Here is a 16,370-nt window from a genome sequence, read left to right as displayed (position 1 = left end):
TGTTCTTGTGGATGCTGGGTACAAGATCTTCTTTTTACTATGAATGCCACCTGAAGACTGTATGAAGAGGGAATGATGTGTCAGTTGTGGAATGAAGCACCCTGTTAGTCTTGGCCCAGTAACGGGTACTGTGTTTGATTGGACTGTTTATTTGTGTTCAATGTTTGATCCGTAGAATAATGAATCCTCCCCACTCTTGCAGCATCACATTGGACATGTGTGTCAAAGGACCGTTTCATATCCCACACTAGAACTAAGACATGGTGACCTTTATGTAGTGTATTTGATGGTGAATGCTTCTCTGATGGTTCCTTCCCATTCTCAGCTCTTTCATGAGGAGCTTGCCCTGCAGTGGGTGGTCAGCAGTGGCAGCGTGAGGGAGGGAGCCCTGCAACAGGCCTGGTTCTTCTTTGAGCTCATGGTAAGAACTACCACACCCAAGTTTACATGCTTCCTCCTTTATGATCAAAAGTGTAACATTTTTGCAGGTGTTGAGGTTGTGAGAAGAACAGTGTTTTCTTGATTCTTTCTCGTTTCAGGTTAAGAGCATCATACACCACTTATACTTTACTGACCGACTGGAGTCTCCCAGGAAGAACCGCTTCCCTGAGCGCTTCATGGATGACATCACTGCTCTGGTTAGCACCATTGCAGGTGACATTGTCTCACGGTTCCAGAAGGTGAGGAATTCAACTGCACAATGAATTAAACTTTTTTTTTTTTTTGTGTGTGTGTTTTTTTTTGTGTTCATTTGTTCATACCACAAATGGTATGTGCAAGTGAAAACATGAACTGTTACGTGATTTATGTATAACAAGTGGTTCCATACATTATTACAGGAATTACAGGTACAGTATTCGCATGACGTTTTCAATACGTTTTCTGTGCGCAAACATCCGAAACGTGTGCCTCTTGTGAGAATAGCCTATTAAATTGAGTTCCCTTTCTTGTCTTGCGTTTGAACGGGCAAATTCACGCAAAATTCCCAAAACGGCAGTATAGGCAAGTATCCTTGTGAAACATAGTCGTTATGTCTTCAGAGAAACGTAAACAGTTGAGAAAGAAAATCCGTTTGTAACCGTAGAATGGATACTGTATGCGCAGCTCTTAAAGTGACGGCAACCTAATAAATCTATTGCTGTCTTTGTCCTCGATGTTAATCTAACAACAAAAGACAAAGAGAAAATCACTCACTGCTCTTGACCTGAATAACTTTTGTAACGATTAATCTATATTTGTTTTATACAGTGAAGGCTATACAGTATTATTTTACATTTGATTACTTTATTCAATTTCTATACCTGAAATTTGTGACGTTTCACTGGTATCTAATAATTTGAATAATTGAAAATCCTTATCATTGAGCCTCTACATGTTCACTGTGCTATTAAATTAAAGATAAAATATGATGGAGCAATAATATGAACAGTGAAAGTAGCTCCTACAATACATTTTAACAGGCATAATTAGGCGTGAAACTAACTGAGTGAAATATCTATTTGCTGAGCCAACTAATTTGATTTATATTATTTTGCTTTCTCTGCCCAATATTTAAAAAAAATAAAAAATGCAGTGAAAATAGGTATCGGTACTCAAATGGCTTAGTGCCCAGTTAAAGATTTTGGTGAATGGTGAGTTTGCAGTTTCATATTTGTCTTTACTGTCTTTTCAGGATCTTGAGTTGGTGGAAAGGCTCAACACAAGCTTGGCGTTCTTCCTCAATGACCTCTTGTCAGTCATGGATAGAGGCTTTGTCTTCTCTCTCGTCAAAACCTACTGGAAACAGGTACCTTTCAAATTCAGCTCCAAACAACATGCTATGCTTTTTACACATTGTCTTTTCTGATTATCTTCTGTTCCTCCTATTCCCAGGTGTCCACCAAGCTCTATGCACTACAGAACCCCACTCTAGAGTCTCTGAGACTAGATTTCCTGAGGATAGTCTGTAGCCATGAACACTACGTCACTCTAAACCTGCCATTCAGTCTACTTACACCCCCAGCCTCCCCCTCTCCTTCAGTCTCCTCTGCCACATCTCAGGTATGAACCCAAACTGAGAAAGGTTAACTGTAAATTATTGGATTATAAGGACTTATTCCCAGTTTTAGTTTTTCTTTCTCATTGTCTCCCACCAGAGTTCTGGTTTCTCTACCCATGTGCAGGACCAAAAGATAGCCAACATGTTTGAGCTGTCTGTGCCCTTCAGAGAGCAGCATTACCTCGCTGGTCTCGTTCTGACAGAGCTGGCTGTGATTCTGGACCCTGAATCTGATGGTTCACTACCATGGTATTTGCCCTATTTTCATTCTTTTATGACTTTTGTCATTTTAATATATATTAAAATATTGGATGTGTAATTGTACACTTTCTGCTGATGCTGTAGGATGTTTGGTCTCCATAAGAAGGTCATCAGCGTGGTTCATAATCTGCTGTCCAGTCATGACTCGGACCCACGTTATGCTGACCCCGAGGTCAAAGCCAGAGTCGCCCTGCTCTACCTACCACTCATAGGCATTGTCATGGAAACCCTTCCTCAGCTCCATGATTTCACTGGTATGTATATATATCCACCCGTGTTGTTGTTGGGTTTTTTTTAAATTTTATTTTAACCTTTCTTTTACCATCACAGAATCCCATAATCAATGGGGGCGTCCTGGTGGTCCAGGTACCGAGGATCAGGAAGCTGAGGGTAACAGTATGATCAGCCAAACTGTTGCCATGGCAATTGCCGGAACATCTGTGCCACAAATGTCACGGCCTAGTAGTTTTCTGCTCAATCCACAGGTATTGTGACCTCACTGTTCTTAAGAGATGGATTTTAAAGATGTTTAGGATGTTAGATTTCTTTATCCTTTCACAGCTTAATATGATATGAAGAGACCCATTTAAACACATTGTTATATTACATTACACTTTATATTTTATATAATATATTATATGCAAAGTGGTAAAATCTAAATGTTGGTGTGACCAATGACATGAGTTTGGGTTTTCTGACTGTTCAACCAGTGTTACATGGGGAGAGTGTTTAGGTAGGAAACCTGTTTGAAAACAACCATTTATGCAATTCCATCTGTTGCCAAACTGGAGTTTGCGAACCTCTGAGGGTTTGTGAGTTGATTGAACAGCTAATAATGAATTTGATTATAATAATATAACATTTCTGAAAAAGTAGTAATACAAATCTAAATAAAACATTAAATATTTTATATTTCAAATTTTATATTTGATCAAAAAGCTAAAAATGTGAAAATATAGAAATATTCACATAAAATCTCTTTAAAAAGATTTTAGCTGACAAAAAAAGATTAGAAATCTGTGTAGAAGAGAGACAAAAATGGCACCCTTTGCAAGTTTTTGTGAACCCTTTTTATTTTCATAAATTATTATAATAGAAGCCATAACTTCTATTATAATAATTATTTTGTATACAATTAGACCAAAGCAAAGTTATACAACATGAAAGAAGCATCACGCAATGTGCAGAATATCAGTCCTTTACTAAAATCTATACACCTTGTTCTCCAGGCCACCCGTCAGCATGGCTCGTTCTCGGCTGAGTCCAGTCGAAGTCTGCTCATCTGTCTGCTGTGGGTGCTTAAGAATGCAGATGAGATGGTACTTCAGAAATGGTTCACTGACCTGTCTGTCTCCCAGCTTAACCGTCTGTTGGACCTGCTCTACCTCTGTGTCTCCTGCTTTGAATACAAGGTTTGAATAAACTTCATATTTGAGTGAGTTTTAACCATATGCATTAATCAGAAGTTGCTCCACAGCACTTCTGGGTCTCTTAGTTGCAATATATCTGTTGTCTCGTCTATATCTGTTTACTTTTCCATTCATCTCTAAATAAATACACACAATCTGCTCATCTATATCCCCACACCTGCTGAGTGAAATTAATGAGTGTTTGTGTGTTTCTATCCATCCATCTCATACAAAAAGGCCCATTGTTTGTTCATGCAGGGCAAGAAGGCATTTGAACGTATGAACAGTCTAACATTTAAGAAATCTAAAGACATGAAGGCCAAGTTGGAGGAAGCCATCCTAGGCAGTATTGGAGCCAGACAGGAGATGGTTCGGAGGAGCAGGGGGCAGCTTGGTTAGTTGAAATAAAAAAAAATGGTCAACATTCGGTTAGAAATAAGATTCAAAAGCTAAATGAAGGCAATTGACACATACTCAGTTTGATGTATGTTGATGTATATTTCTCTATCCTTTCCTCCACAGAGAGAAGTCCATCAGGCAGTGCTTTTGGCAGCCAGGAGAACTTGCGCTGGAGAAAAGACATGACCCACTGGCGTCAGACCAGCGAAAAAATGGACAAGTATGGTTTTATTATTATTTAAAAAATGTCTTAATTTTTTCTATATTTTTTCAGTGTTTCTGTGCCAAAACTTAGCTGATACAAGTACAAACATTGTAATCTGGTCATCATATAAGGCCAGTAGTAAGATCTAGAAATAAAGAAAGAAGGAAAGAATATATGATTTTAATAAAACAATTTAATAATTTTTCTTTAAAAAAAAAAACTATTTTAACAAATCAAAAAATATAGAATCACTGTGTGCAACTGTTTGTCATATTAGTGGAAATGACAATACTTTCAAATGAAAAACAAAAGATCCACACTCGCTTGTCGTCTTCGTTTTTAAGCTTAGTTTTTATTATGCATTTTATTATTTGTTGCATAATAAAAATAAAAAATCAGTTCATAAAGAAGACAGTGATAGCAGATCATTTGTTATTTGTTTTAATAAAATAATTTAAATTATTTTAAATAGACGGCATGCATTTATTTTTTTAATTCACATATTAGTTATCTAAATTGTTGTAATTTAGTAATTAGTTGGTTTGCCTCATGTATTTCCTGCATTGTCTATGTGCTCTGTATGTTCATATTGAGAGAACTTCTTTTCTTTCCTCCCATAAAACTATTAATTTGATCATTTTCATAATAGTATGACTCAGAAACAACCATTAACCATTTGACCTTAAATAACCCCTTTATTTGACCTTGTTCTTTCATGTACTGTGTGTTTAGGGGCCAGAGATCAGTCAGGTATTGTACAGCTGAAGTGCTCTTTGCTTTTATTGACCCTTGCTTTGCTTCAGACCTGAATTTAAAGCCCCTCCCCCTCTTGCTTTTGTCCGGCTCTCCTCTACTGGTGCTTGGAATGGTCTGGATGCAGTTCTTACTGACCACAATCTGATTCTGCCCCCAGACCAATGTGTGTGTGTGTGTGTGTGTGTGTGTGTGTGTGTGTGTGAGATTTTATTTGGGGGGATGGTGTAGGATGCGGCTTGGTTGACATGATTCTAGTGTGTTCATAACAAGAATGCAACATGGATCTTTAACCAGCCTCTCCGATCCAAGATTTAGCTGTGTTACTTAACAATCTTAGCCTATAGGAGCTCTACCTGTCTAGTGAGTGATTTCAAATTTAAAGGGTTAGTTCACCCAAAAATGAAAATTCTGTCATTAATTACTCACCCTCATGTCGTTCGACACCCGTAAGACCTCCGTTCATATTCGGAACACAAATGAAGATATTTTAGTTGAAAGCTGATGGCTGAGAAAGCGTGCGCGAGAATATGACGTAGCGCCGGGGTTCGAGAATCCATGAAATGCACACTTTAACCCCATTTTGAGCACTACGCCGAGACCTAAAGCACGATCAATGTAAAATTCAACAGCTTAGATATGCGCGTCTTCCTCTGCTTGTAAACAAATCGCTTCTGGGTCATGTGTCCGAACGCCGGATCGGCGTCATATTCTCGCGCATGCGTCGTGGAGGCACACACGGAAGACAATAACAAGTTGGATAAAGGTGTTATTTTGATTTTTTTTTTGCGCACAAAAACTATTGTCGTCGCATCATAAAATTATTGTAGAGTCACTGTGGTGAGATGGACTTTGTAACGACGTTTTAAGTGCCTTTTATGGGTCTTGGGAGTGTAAATGTACTGAATGCCAATGGAGGCCTATCTGAAGCCTTTCTAAGCCATCCGCTTTCAACAAAAATATCTTCATTTGTGTTCCAAATATGAACGGAGGTCTTACGGGTGTCGAACGACATGAGGGTGAGTAATTAATGACAGAATTTTCATTTTTGGGTGAACTAACCCTTTAAAGGGGCTATATGTAGAATTCAGTACCCTCTTGTTATTAGTGACACCGGTGGTCATTAAGTAAACTGCAGCCAGCAATTTATTGCTAATGCTCGCATTCATTACACAACGTGATTGAAGGCCCTGATATACTCACGGCAAAGTTCTTTTTCATTCTTCACTTGGATGTAAAAAATTATTTGGAAATACCTTTGCCGCGATATACTTTTAACGAACGTCCCAACATCGTCCATGCTGCTGAGAGCAACGTTAAGATGAATATGTAAATATGTGCTGCGCACTTTCCTCTCAATAACAAAATAAACACACATCAAAAATGACATCGGTGAGAAAACAGCTGTTAAGAAAGTATCTGATCTATGTTTGGATATGTTTGGACCAGCTCTGCAATTCAAAGGCATCATGTCGACGGATAAGGTTATTAAAATTACACTGTTATGATAATTTGATTAAAAAGTATACCGGTTTTTGAGACTTTAGACCATGGGTCTCCAAACTCTGTCCTGGAGGGCCACTGTCCTACAGAGTTTAGCTCAAACCTCAATTAAACACACCTGAACCAGCTAATCAGTGGCTGAATCCGAAATCACCCCCTAAACCCTCATTCACCATTCCTTATGTTAGTCCACTAATATAGTTTACTTTAAGGAGTGAATGAAAACAAGTGTGTGAAATCGGACAGCTGTTGAGTGTACATCGGCTGTACACTCGTTATTGCGGTGCAATGTGGGATTGAATGAGTGCACTCAATAATGTCCACTATGGTTTCAGACACCACTACAAATGGCTGTCCCCTCAAATAATGCCTTTTTTGAGGGTATAGGGGGCGATTTTGGATTCAGCTAGTGTCTAACTAGGGCTTTGTAAGACACTGATTAGCTGGTTCAGGTGTGTTTATTCGGGGTTGGAGCTAAACTCTGCAGGACAGTGGCCCTCCAGGACCGAGTTTGGAGACTCCTGCTTTAGACTATATATTTCTAGAATTTGTTTCATGTGTCATAGAACGGAAGAGAGGCTCTCGGGAGTGTGTGTAAATGTCACATCCTTTTGGTTTTCCTGCCAAAAACATCCTCATAGTTTTTTATGGACAACCTAGGAAGTCTTTTTTTTTCATTACAAGCCATTAACATATTGACACTAAAATAAGTGATTAATACATGGAAATTCTTACATATAGCCCATTTAATGTAGTTAACCTAATATTCACATTGAACTATTAACAATTATCTTTAAATATAGTATCATTGTCATGTTTAAAGATTTAGGTTTTACACGCTAAAATTAGCTATGAGAGGTGTATTTTATATATTTGGTATTTGTCATATTATTTTTTAATTCCAAGCTCTTATCCAATAATGATTTAATTTGGAGAATTAACATGGTAGCAGTTGTTCAGAACACTGGTTCTCAACCTTTATTCCTCCACAATCTCTAATCCTAACCCTTGGAAGTTCAGGCCACCTTTCTCTAGTTATTTTTTGTAATAAAGCATGTTTAAGTGTCCACTTAGTAACATTTTGTTTCTTGCGTTGGACTGCCACATTGTTTTCCGATGTGACACAGAACTGCTTAACCTTGTAAAACTACAATAACATTTTAAGAAAATAAATATTTATCCACAAAAAAGGGGGGGGGGGGTGTTTAGGAAAAAAATACTATTACAAAATACAACACGAATAACATTATGATTTTCATATTGTAATATTTGACTTCATTCTTATTTTCTTTAAATATTTTAATTAAACTACTTCATTTTATATATATGCCTCTGGTGCCACTTGCGTTTAGGCAAAGAATTGTGTGGGTTATGTACTATAGTGGACACTTTTGTTTGTCTTTTTATTATGCTACATGATGAATATAGTGTTTCTATTTTCTTTTTTTAGTTAATCCAACTTCATATTTAGTGAATAAAACTTTGTGCTGCTATTATTCATATCATTCATGACCCCTCAGTTGAGAACCACTGGTCTTCATTCATTCACTTATATTAAAGCAATTCATTGGTGGTTATTGATATTTTTTTAAAGATTTAGTCATTGAATAACAGGCCTGATCTTCTCTCATAACCTTCTGTAAACACTTGGCTCCCCTTTTCAAAGGGACAAGCACCAGGCAGTGTGGCTGCTTCTGTACTTTCAAACCTTTTTCAAACAAATCCTATTCGGTGACCCATTCATGTGGAATTCAGATTACTATGGGCCCATGTAAAACGCTACTCTACCTCCTGGAGTCGCTGTGTGCAAACTGATTTTCAATAAAAAATTGCATGTAAAATAAACCTATAGAAAAAAATTATTATGCATTATATGGTTTGCCTGTGAAGTCTAACTAAAAAAAAATACTACTCAATACTCAAGTTTAGTTTAAGTGCTAATGCAAGCTTTATTTTTTGTAGCGTTTACATTTTAGCTTTTAGCTTGTAAAAATATCTTGATGAGTAAAGCCTCATCACAGATTGCACGATATATGTACATAGTGAACCTCCAGGTGCAGAGTTGCAGTTTAACAATACAGCATTATAGCACATTTTCAAAAACCCTTTAACAACAGACCACCTTCTCTGCTTCTAACAATAATCAGCCGCAGTAAGACTGTGACAGGGCCATGGCTCGCTCCTTCCCTATAAAGCTTTGGTACAGGGCTATGATTTGTGTGTGGCCTCTTTTAAATGAATCGTGTACCATACAGGTTTAAGGGAACCAAACCACGCAATGGGAGAAGCCAGGAGCCCTTCTTAGTTAGGTTTGTAAGCTCACTAGGATATGCTTGCACATCTACAGTTAGTGTTTTTTGAAAGCATTATGCCTAGCTCAAACCTACAATGATTAGCTTATAGAACTTGATGTATTTATTTGTTAGTTTTGTTTGTTTGTTTATTTATTTGTGTTTTTGTTTTTTATTATACAAATATTTGTTTTTAATATTTATATATTCAGCACATTAAATAGTATTATTAGTATTACTATTACTATTATTATTATATTTGAAAATTTAAAGATTAAGTCCATATAAGTTTACATATGTTTTATAGATTAGAATGTTACATATTTTATTTATTTATTTATATTTAAATATTTGTTTTTAATATTTAAATATTTAATGCTATTGTTATATACAGTAAGTAAAGCCAAGTCTGTATTATTTATTTATTTATTTATTTATTTTTAAATATACAATTCCTTCCTTCCCTTCTTCCTTAGTATTATTTGTTTATTTATTTTTAAATATTTATTCCTTCCTTCCTTCCTTCCTTCCTTCCTTCCTTCCTTCCTTCCTTCCTTCCTTCCTTCCTTCCTTCCTTCCTTCCTTCCTTCCTTCCTTCCTTCCTTCCTTCCTTCCTTCCTTCCTTCCTTCCTTCCTTCCTTCCTTCCTTCCTTCCTTCCTTCCTTCCTTCCTTCCTTCCTTCCTTCCTTCCTTCCTTCCTTCCTTCCTTCCTTCCTTCCTTCCTTCCTTCCTTCCTTCCTTCCTTCCTTCCTTCCTTCCTTCCTTCCTTCCTTCCTTCCTTCCTTCCTTCCTTCCTTCCTTCCTTCCTTCCTTCCTTCCTTCCTTCCTTCCTTCCTTCCTTCCTTCCTTCCTTCCTTCCTTCCTTCCTTCCTTCCTTCCTTCCTTCCTTCCTTCCTTCCTTCCTTCCTTCCTTCCTTCCTTCCTTCCTTCCTTCCTTCCTTCCTTCCTTCCTTCTAGGTATTTATTTTAAAATATTTAAATATGCAATTCCTTCCTTCCTCTTTCTCTCCCTCCCTTCCTTCCTTCCTTCCTTCCTTCCTTCCTTCTAGGTATTTATTTTAAAATATTTAAATATGCAATTCCTTCCTTCCTCTTTCTCTCCCTCCCTTCCTTAGTATTATTTATTTATTTTTAAATATTTTTATTATTTAAATATGCAATTCCTTCCTTCCTCTCTCTCTCTCTCTCTCTCTCTCTCTCTCTCTCTCTCTCTCTCTCTCCCTTCCTTAGTATTATTTATTTTTAAATATTTGTTTTTAATATTTAAATATGCAATTCCTTCCTTCCTCTCTCTCTTTCAATCTCTCCCTTCCTTAGTATTATTTATTTATTTGTAAATATTTGTTTTTAATATTTAAATAGGCCATTCCTTCCTTCCTTTTTCTCTCTCTTTATTCCTTTCTTCGTTTTAAGTTTCAAATGGCTTAATTGGGATGGTGAAAGAAGTCTTTACATTGCCATCGCATCAAAAACACTATACAATAAATAATAACATGCCTTTCTCTCTCCCTTCCTTCCTTTCTTCCTTCCTTTCTCTTTTTCTTCCTTCCTTCCTTAGTATAAATATTAAATCTATGTAAGGGAAAGTTCAGGTTATTATTGTACCGATTTGACAACACAGGCTTGGACAAAAACTTACTCAAGTACAAATGGATCAAAATATTTGGTCTGTATGCAAAGGATACCCTTCCTCTGTATGCACTCGCTTGAATGCTTGTGTGGAGATTGCGGTGGCATTCAAGGATCCACTTCATGTTGTACCTGCCACATTGCACCATTCTAACCATTCATTACCTCATTGTTTGTCAGGACCAGAGCTGAACTGGAGCATGAAGCAATTATTGATGGCAACCTGGCAACTGAAGCTAATCTCATCATATTGGATACGCTAGAAATAATAGTTCAGGTAATGATCTCAACTACTATCAACAACGGTCAATATTTTAACACAAGACATTTATTGTAACTATTATGGTGTCTCTATGTGCCATGTAGACCGTGTCCGTGACGGAGTCCAAAGAAAGCATTCTGGGAGGGGTTCTGAAGGTCCTGCTCCACAGCATGGCATGCAATCAAAGTGCCCTATATTTGCAACACTGCTTTGCTACACAGAGAGCTCTCGTGTCAAAGGTGAGTAAACGCTGATCAGGTCAAAGACCAGTTAGGACCAGTTTTGCCCCTGCTAATCAATGCAATGTTGTTTGGTGATTACTCTCTTTACCTTAAAATTTGTACATTTTATCATGAAGTATGACCTCTTGTGATGTAGTGTATAAGTCTTAATGTGTCTGTTTAGTTTCCAGAGCTTCTGTTTGAGGAGGAGACCGAGCAGTGTGCTGACCTGTGCCTGCGTCTCCTGAGGAATTGTAGCAGTAGCATTGGCACCATCAGAGCCCATGCCAGCGCCTCCCTCTACCTCCTCATGAGACAAAACTTTGAGATAGGAAATGTGAGATACACACTTCGTCATAATCACCATAAATATTAGTAAATAGTTTGCGTCTCTTAATTCTGTACCTCAGCAGCACATTGTACATATAGCACATGTACATATTACCTGTATTAGTCTAAATATGCCATATCTCTACTGCTGAGTTTTCTAGAATTGTTTTTTTTTTCTTATACTTTTTTTTATACACTAACATTCAAAATTTGGGGTCTGTAAAGTTTTATTTTATGCTTTTAAAAATACGTCTATGATGGTCACCAAGGCTGCATTTGCTTAATTAAAAATACAGTAAAACAATAATATTGTGAAATATTAGCGTTAAAAATTACTTTTTTCCATTTTCCCAATTATAATTACATATAAATATACGTACTCTAGTCTTCAATGTCACATGATCCTTCAGAAATAATTCCAATTTAGCATAAAAGAACAGCATTTATTTCCAATTTATGTCCCCAAATTTTTGAATGGTAATGTATATTTGTTATATATATATATAAATATAAATGCATTTATAAATAGATATGTATAGATATTGATTGAACTCAAACCCCCGTTGATCCACTTCCCTCATAAACTGATAACTCTCCTACCTCACATCTGCCTTCACTTTGTTATTTGCACTACTGACTGTTTATTACAGTAACAACTGTTTACTTATGCATTCTGCACCACCATACCGTAACTGGATTATGCTCATCTGCACTGCCGACTGTATTTACAGTAACAATGTTTACATTTGCATTTTGCACCGTACTTCTAACTGGAATATGCTACCACTTTCCACTGCACTTTTACACTTTCTTTCGGATAGCTCTGTCCATAATTTATTGTACTAACTTAATCCACTGCTATATTCCTCATATTAGCCTAACATACTATTGTATACCTCTAACTGTAAAATTCTGTTCAAGTAATAACCGTCTGTATATTTATTCATAGTACATAGTCACCTGTAAATTCTGTTTATAGTAATAGCCATCTGTATATTTATTCATAGTACATATTCACCTGTAAATTCTGTTTATAGTAATAGCCATCTGTATATTTATTCACTGTATATATTCATCTGTAAATTCAGTTCTACTTATAGTAATAACCATCTCTCTACTTATACATATTTATATATATTCAGAACATTTTTATGTCCTGCACTTACGCAACCATTGTATATATCCTGCACTTGCTGCTATTGCACTTCTGGTTAGACCTAAACTGCATTTCGTTGCCTTGTACTTGTACTTGTGTAATGACAATAAAGTTGAATCTAATCTAATCTAATCTAATATGTTTAGATATGTATACAAAATTATTAAATAGACCTGTATAAAGTGTTCTATTCATTACTTTTTTAAGTCTCTTTGTTGATATGTCAGGGACTTTATCTTGTTTGTTCTTTCTCTCTCCTTCAGAACTTTGCACGAGTGAAAATGCAGGTGACCATGTCTCTTTCGTCTCTGGTGGGTACATCCCAGAACTTTAATGAGGAGTTTCTGCGCCGTTCGCTCAAGACCATCCTCACGTATGCAGAGGAGGACCTAGAGCTCAGAGAAACCACCTTCCCTGACCAGGTGAAGCTTACAAATCTGTTTCCATAATCTATTTACTAGTTCTTGACACAAAGCAAAGCACTGATTTTCACTTTGGTTTCAGGTTCAAGATCTGGTGTTTAACTTGCACATGATTCTCTCGGACACAGTAAAAATGAAGGAACATCAAGAAGATCCAGAGATGTTAATTGATCTCATGTACAGGTACTATATATCAATATATTTGCTACATTATTATCTAACATGAAGTTAATCTAACATGAAAAATAGTTTTAAAAATAGTTTTAAATTTTAAATTTAACCCTCCCCCCCTAATGTCATAATATATATAAAGTATATTTTAATAACTACAAACTAACTAGTCATTATAACAAAGCATTACAAAAATGTTGGGTCAGTAATTTCTTTTTTGAAATATTTAATTTGTTATATTTAAGGACACATTAAATTGCACAAAAGTGACAGTGAAGACATTTATAATGGAACAAAAGATTTCTGTTTAAAATCCTGTTCTTTTGCACTTTCTATTCAAAGAATACTGGAAAAAAACTTATTGTGGTTTCTGCATAAATATTAAGCTAATAAGAAATTATTCCTGGGCAGCAAGGTCAGCATATTAGAATAATTTCTGAAGGATGATGTGACACTGAAGACTGGAGTAATGGCTACGGAAAATTTTACTTTGCATCACAAGCGCAAAAACCATTTTAAAATATATTAAAATAGAAAACTGTCATTTTGTATTGTAATAATATTTCACAATATTATGTTTTTTGGGACTTAGTGAGCATAATAGACTATAATAGCTGGTAGTGTATAAGAAAAAAAATGTCTTGTAATTTTCTAGAGATAAATATGAAATAATAACTAACAATAAAAGTCATGCAGTTTTCATGGGATAAAGCTTCACTTGCAGAAACATGCAAAATAATCACTATTTACCAAGACAAATGTCTCGTTTCTGTTATGTAGGATTGCTAAGGGCTACCAGACATCCCCAGACCTACGACTGACTTGGCTGCAAAATATGGCAGGGAAGCACTCGGAGAGGAATAATCATGCAGAGGCAGCCCAATGCTTAGTACACAGCGCCGCCCTGGTGGCTGAGTACCTCAGCATGCTGGAGGACCGCAAGTACCTGCCTGTGGGCTGTGTCACATTTCAGGTTCCTGCTGCACTCTGTGACACAGATTATGATGCATATATTAATGTAGTATATTAATGTGGTCTTTCTCACACCACAGAACATTTCCTCTAATGTGCTGGAAGAATCTGCTGTGTCAGATGATGTGGTGTCCCCGGATGAGGAGGGTATCTGCTCTGGGAAGTACTTCACTGAGGCAGGCTTGGTTGGGTTGCTGGAACAAGCTGCAGCCTCCTTTTCTATGGTGAGATATTTACGCTTTGCACTCTTTTTATTTTTTGCCTTTTTTCATGTCACATATTTTAGAAATCATCATAAATTAGGTATCATTCGAAAGCTTATGAACTCAAAATTCATTCTGTGAAAATCATCTTGAAATCAGATGTGGCGTTTTCTAAATTCTTTTAGCGGGCTCCTCCCCTAGTGGGCACTTTCAGTTTACAAAATTCATTTGAACTACTTTATAATCAAAACCTTTTCTAATCTTGACAAAACGCATATTTTGTTCCATATTTTATGATAGAAGTGATATTTGGACAGAAATTAATTAATTTGTTACAGGAGAATGCATTAAAAAAATTCAGTTGAACGTGGGTGACACCAGGTGGCTATTTTTGGTACAGTGCCTAAACTAAATCTCATAAGGAACTTCAATTGCTGTGATATCAGCTTCAAATTTGGGACACAACTTGGTTAGACATTTCATTTTATAGCAATTTTAGAATAAAAATTATTTTGTAAATATATTTTATATTTAAAAAATTTTGTTTAGTATAGTACATATTTGATTTACAGTAAATTTAAACTTCCATAACGTTTTCATACTTTCATTTAATTTATTTAATTGATTCAAATGTATATTAATATTCAACTTGTTAAATAAATCATTTAGATTTTGGAATATAATAATTTATTATAATAAATAATCCTTTTTCAGATTTTTACTGATAATTTATAATCATTTTTGGTCCCACTTTTTTATATTTAGTGTATTAACTTACTATGTACCAACATTTAAATGAATCTTTCATGATAGAAGTGACATTAAAATATAAATTAGCAATCTAATATGCAATCATTTAACTGTATTTCATCATATTGTTTTCTATCGGGCATCAGCTACTCTTATCATTATTTGTCTCCAGGCTGGTATGTACGAAGCAGTGAACGAAGTCTACAAAGTGCTCATCCCTGTTCACGAGGCCAACAGGGATGCCAAGAAGCTAGCCACTATTCATGGTAAACTTCAAGAAGCCTTTGGCAAAATTGTGCACCAGGTAAATGCTTTAATAAAGGGAGTTTTCATTGTTTAGGATACTAAAATAAAGCCTCTGGTTAGCCCCTTTAATGCGTGCTGTGAAGCAATATAAGACAACAGGACTTTGTATTTTTGGCCTAGTAGTACAAAGCGACAATCTGCCAGATGTCTAACTTGGCAATATTTTGCTTGTGTATACACACAGACGTGATTTTTGTGTGACACGTGAAAGAGACTTTGCGTTATCAAGACTGCATGACTCCGTTGTTCTCTTCTACATCAGAGTGACAGTGAGGTGCTGTGCATGTGGACTCTATTTAGTGAGTTTTCCTGGGCATTATGAGTAGTATTCACACTAAGAATGAGAACTATAACGATAACTATATTTGTGTCCACACCAACAGACGATAATGTTCTGTTTATTATAATCGTGCGCCGCTGCTTTAATGTACAAGCTCTTTCAAGTCAATTGGATTCTGACTAGCTGTCAAATGTTTTTATCATTCATCAGCTGGAAAAATTGCTCTGAAAGCGATTCCAACATTATTGTTCCTCTGTGAAGTTATCGTTATAGTTGTGGTGATGTAGACTCTTAGAATTTGAACTCTTGCTAAAACGTCATAGTTATCATCATTGGTGTGAACGGGCCTTACTCATACTGTACATAGGGTTAATGATTTGAACAACAACTCTTGCACTATTTGTGCTATTGATATGTATGATACCTCAAATTTTGCGGCTGGTTGATGAGAAGTGTGTTATAACTTTTGTGAGCAGTCAGACTTGAAGTGTACTCAAAAAAATCCTATTGACATAGATTGAGAGTTGACCAGAATATAATAGAGACATGTGGTGACCCTTTTGACTTGGCAAGCATACAGAATAACCTAGAAACTGCATAGCAACATGCTAAAATAACACTACATGCACCTTAGTGACTGTATACTACAGAAAATCCCTGGGAACCACCCACAACTGAGTGACCACTCACATTTTCTTAAAAAAATTTGAAAATATAGTTTTTATATTATTACATGCAGTATATAGGGATGAATAGTCATGCATGGCAGATACAGTCTAACAAATATGCTACCGTTCAAAAGTTTGGGG

At 36.1% G+C, this 16,370-nt stretch overlaps 1 protein-coding gene across 13 annotated transcripts in view; it reads left to right on the top strand.

Moving 5' to 3' along the window:
- The window catches only part of dock7 (dedicator of cytokinesis 7), a 62,041-nt gene that overhangs the window by 32,817 nt on the left and 12,854 nt on the right, over positions 1-16,370 (top strand). For 4 of the 13 annotated variants that reach the window (XM_079840567.1, XM_079840562.1, XM_079840561.1 and 1 more), the window contains 18 exons: positions 326-421; positions 540-680; positions 1,673-1,786; positions 1,873-2,040; positions 2,136-2,287; positions 2,384-2,553; positions 2,630-2,784; positions 3,529-3,711; positions 3,946-4,102; positions 4,231-4,327; positions 10,669-10,765; positions 10,855-10,989; positions 11,156-11,308; positions 12,721-12,879; positions 12,962-13,062; positions 13,831-14,023; positions 14,103-14,246; positions 15,148-15,279. In XM_079840567.1, coding sequence (XP_079696693.1) covers positions 326-421; positions 540-680; positions 1,673-1,786; positions 1,873-2,040; positions 2,136-2,287; positions 2,384-2,553; positions 2,630-2,784; positions 3,529-3,711; positions 3,946-4,102; positions 4,231-4,327; positions 10,669-10,765; positions 10,855-10,989; positions 11,156-11,308; positions 12,721-12,879; positions 12,962-13,062; positions 13,831-14,023; positions 14,103-14,246; positions 15,148-15,279 — 2,547 coding nt within the window. Of the gene's footprint in view, positions 1-325; positions 422-539; positions 681-1,672; positions 1,787-1,872; positions 2,041-2,135; positions 2,288-2,383; positions 2,554-2,629; positions 2,785-3,528; positions 3,712-3,945; positions 4,103-4,230; positions 4,328-5,044; positions 5,063-8,823; positions 8,878-10,668; positions 10,766-10,854; positions 10,990-11,155; positions 11,309-12,720; positions 12,880-12,961; positions 13,063-13,830; positions 14,024-14,102; positions 14,247-15,147; positions 15,280-16,370 lie in introns of all 13 variants that reach the window. The other 9 variants (XM_079840564.1, XM_079840555.1, XM_079840556.1 and 6 more) reach the window with 5 other exon arrangements.

This window comes from Gobio gobio (assembly GCF_949357685.1).
Source record: "Gobio gobio genome assembly, chromosome: 17".
NCBI classification, from domain to species: Eukaryota; Metazoa; Chordata; class Actinopteri; order Cypriniformes; family Gobionidae; genus Gobio; species Gobio gobio.
The sequence above is the reverse complement of the archived record's forward strand: the minus strand, read 5'-3'. Positions and strand labels throughout refer to the sequence as shown.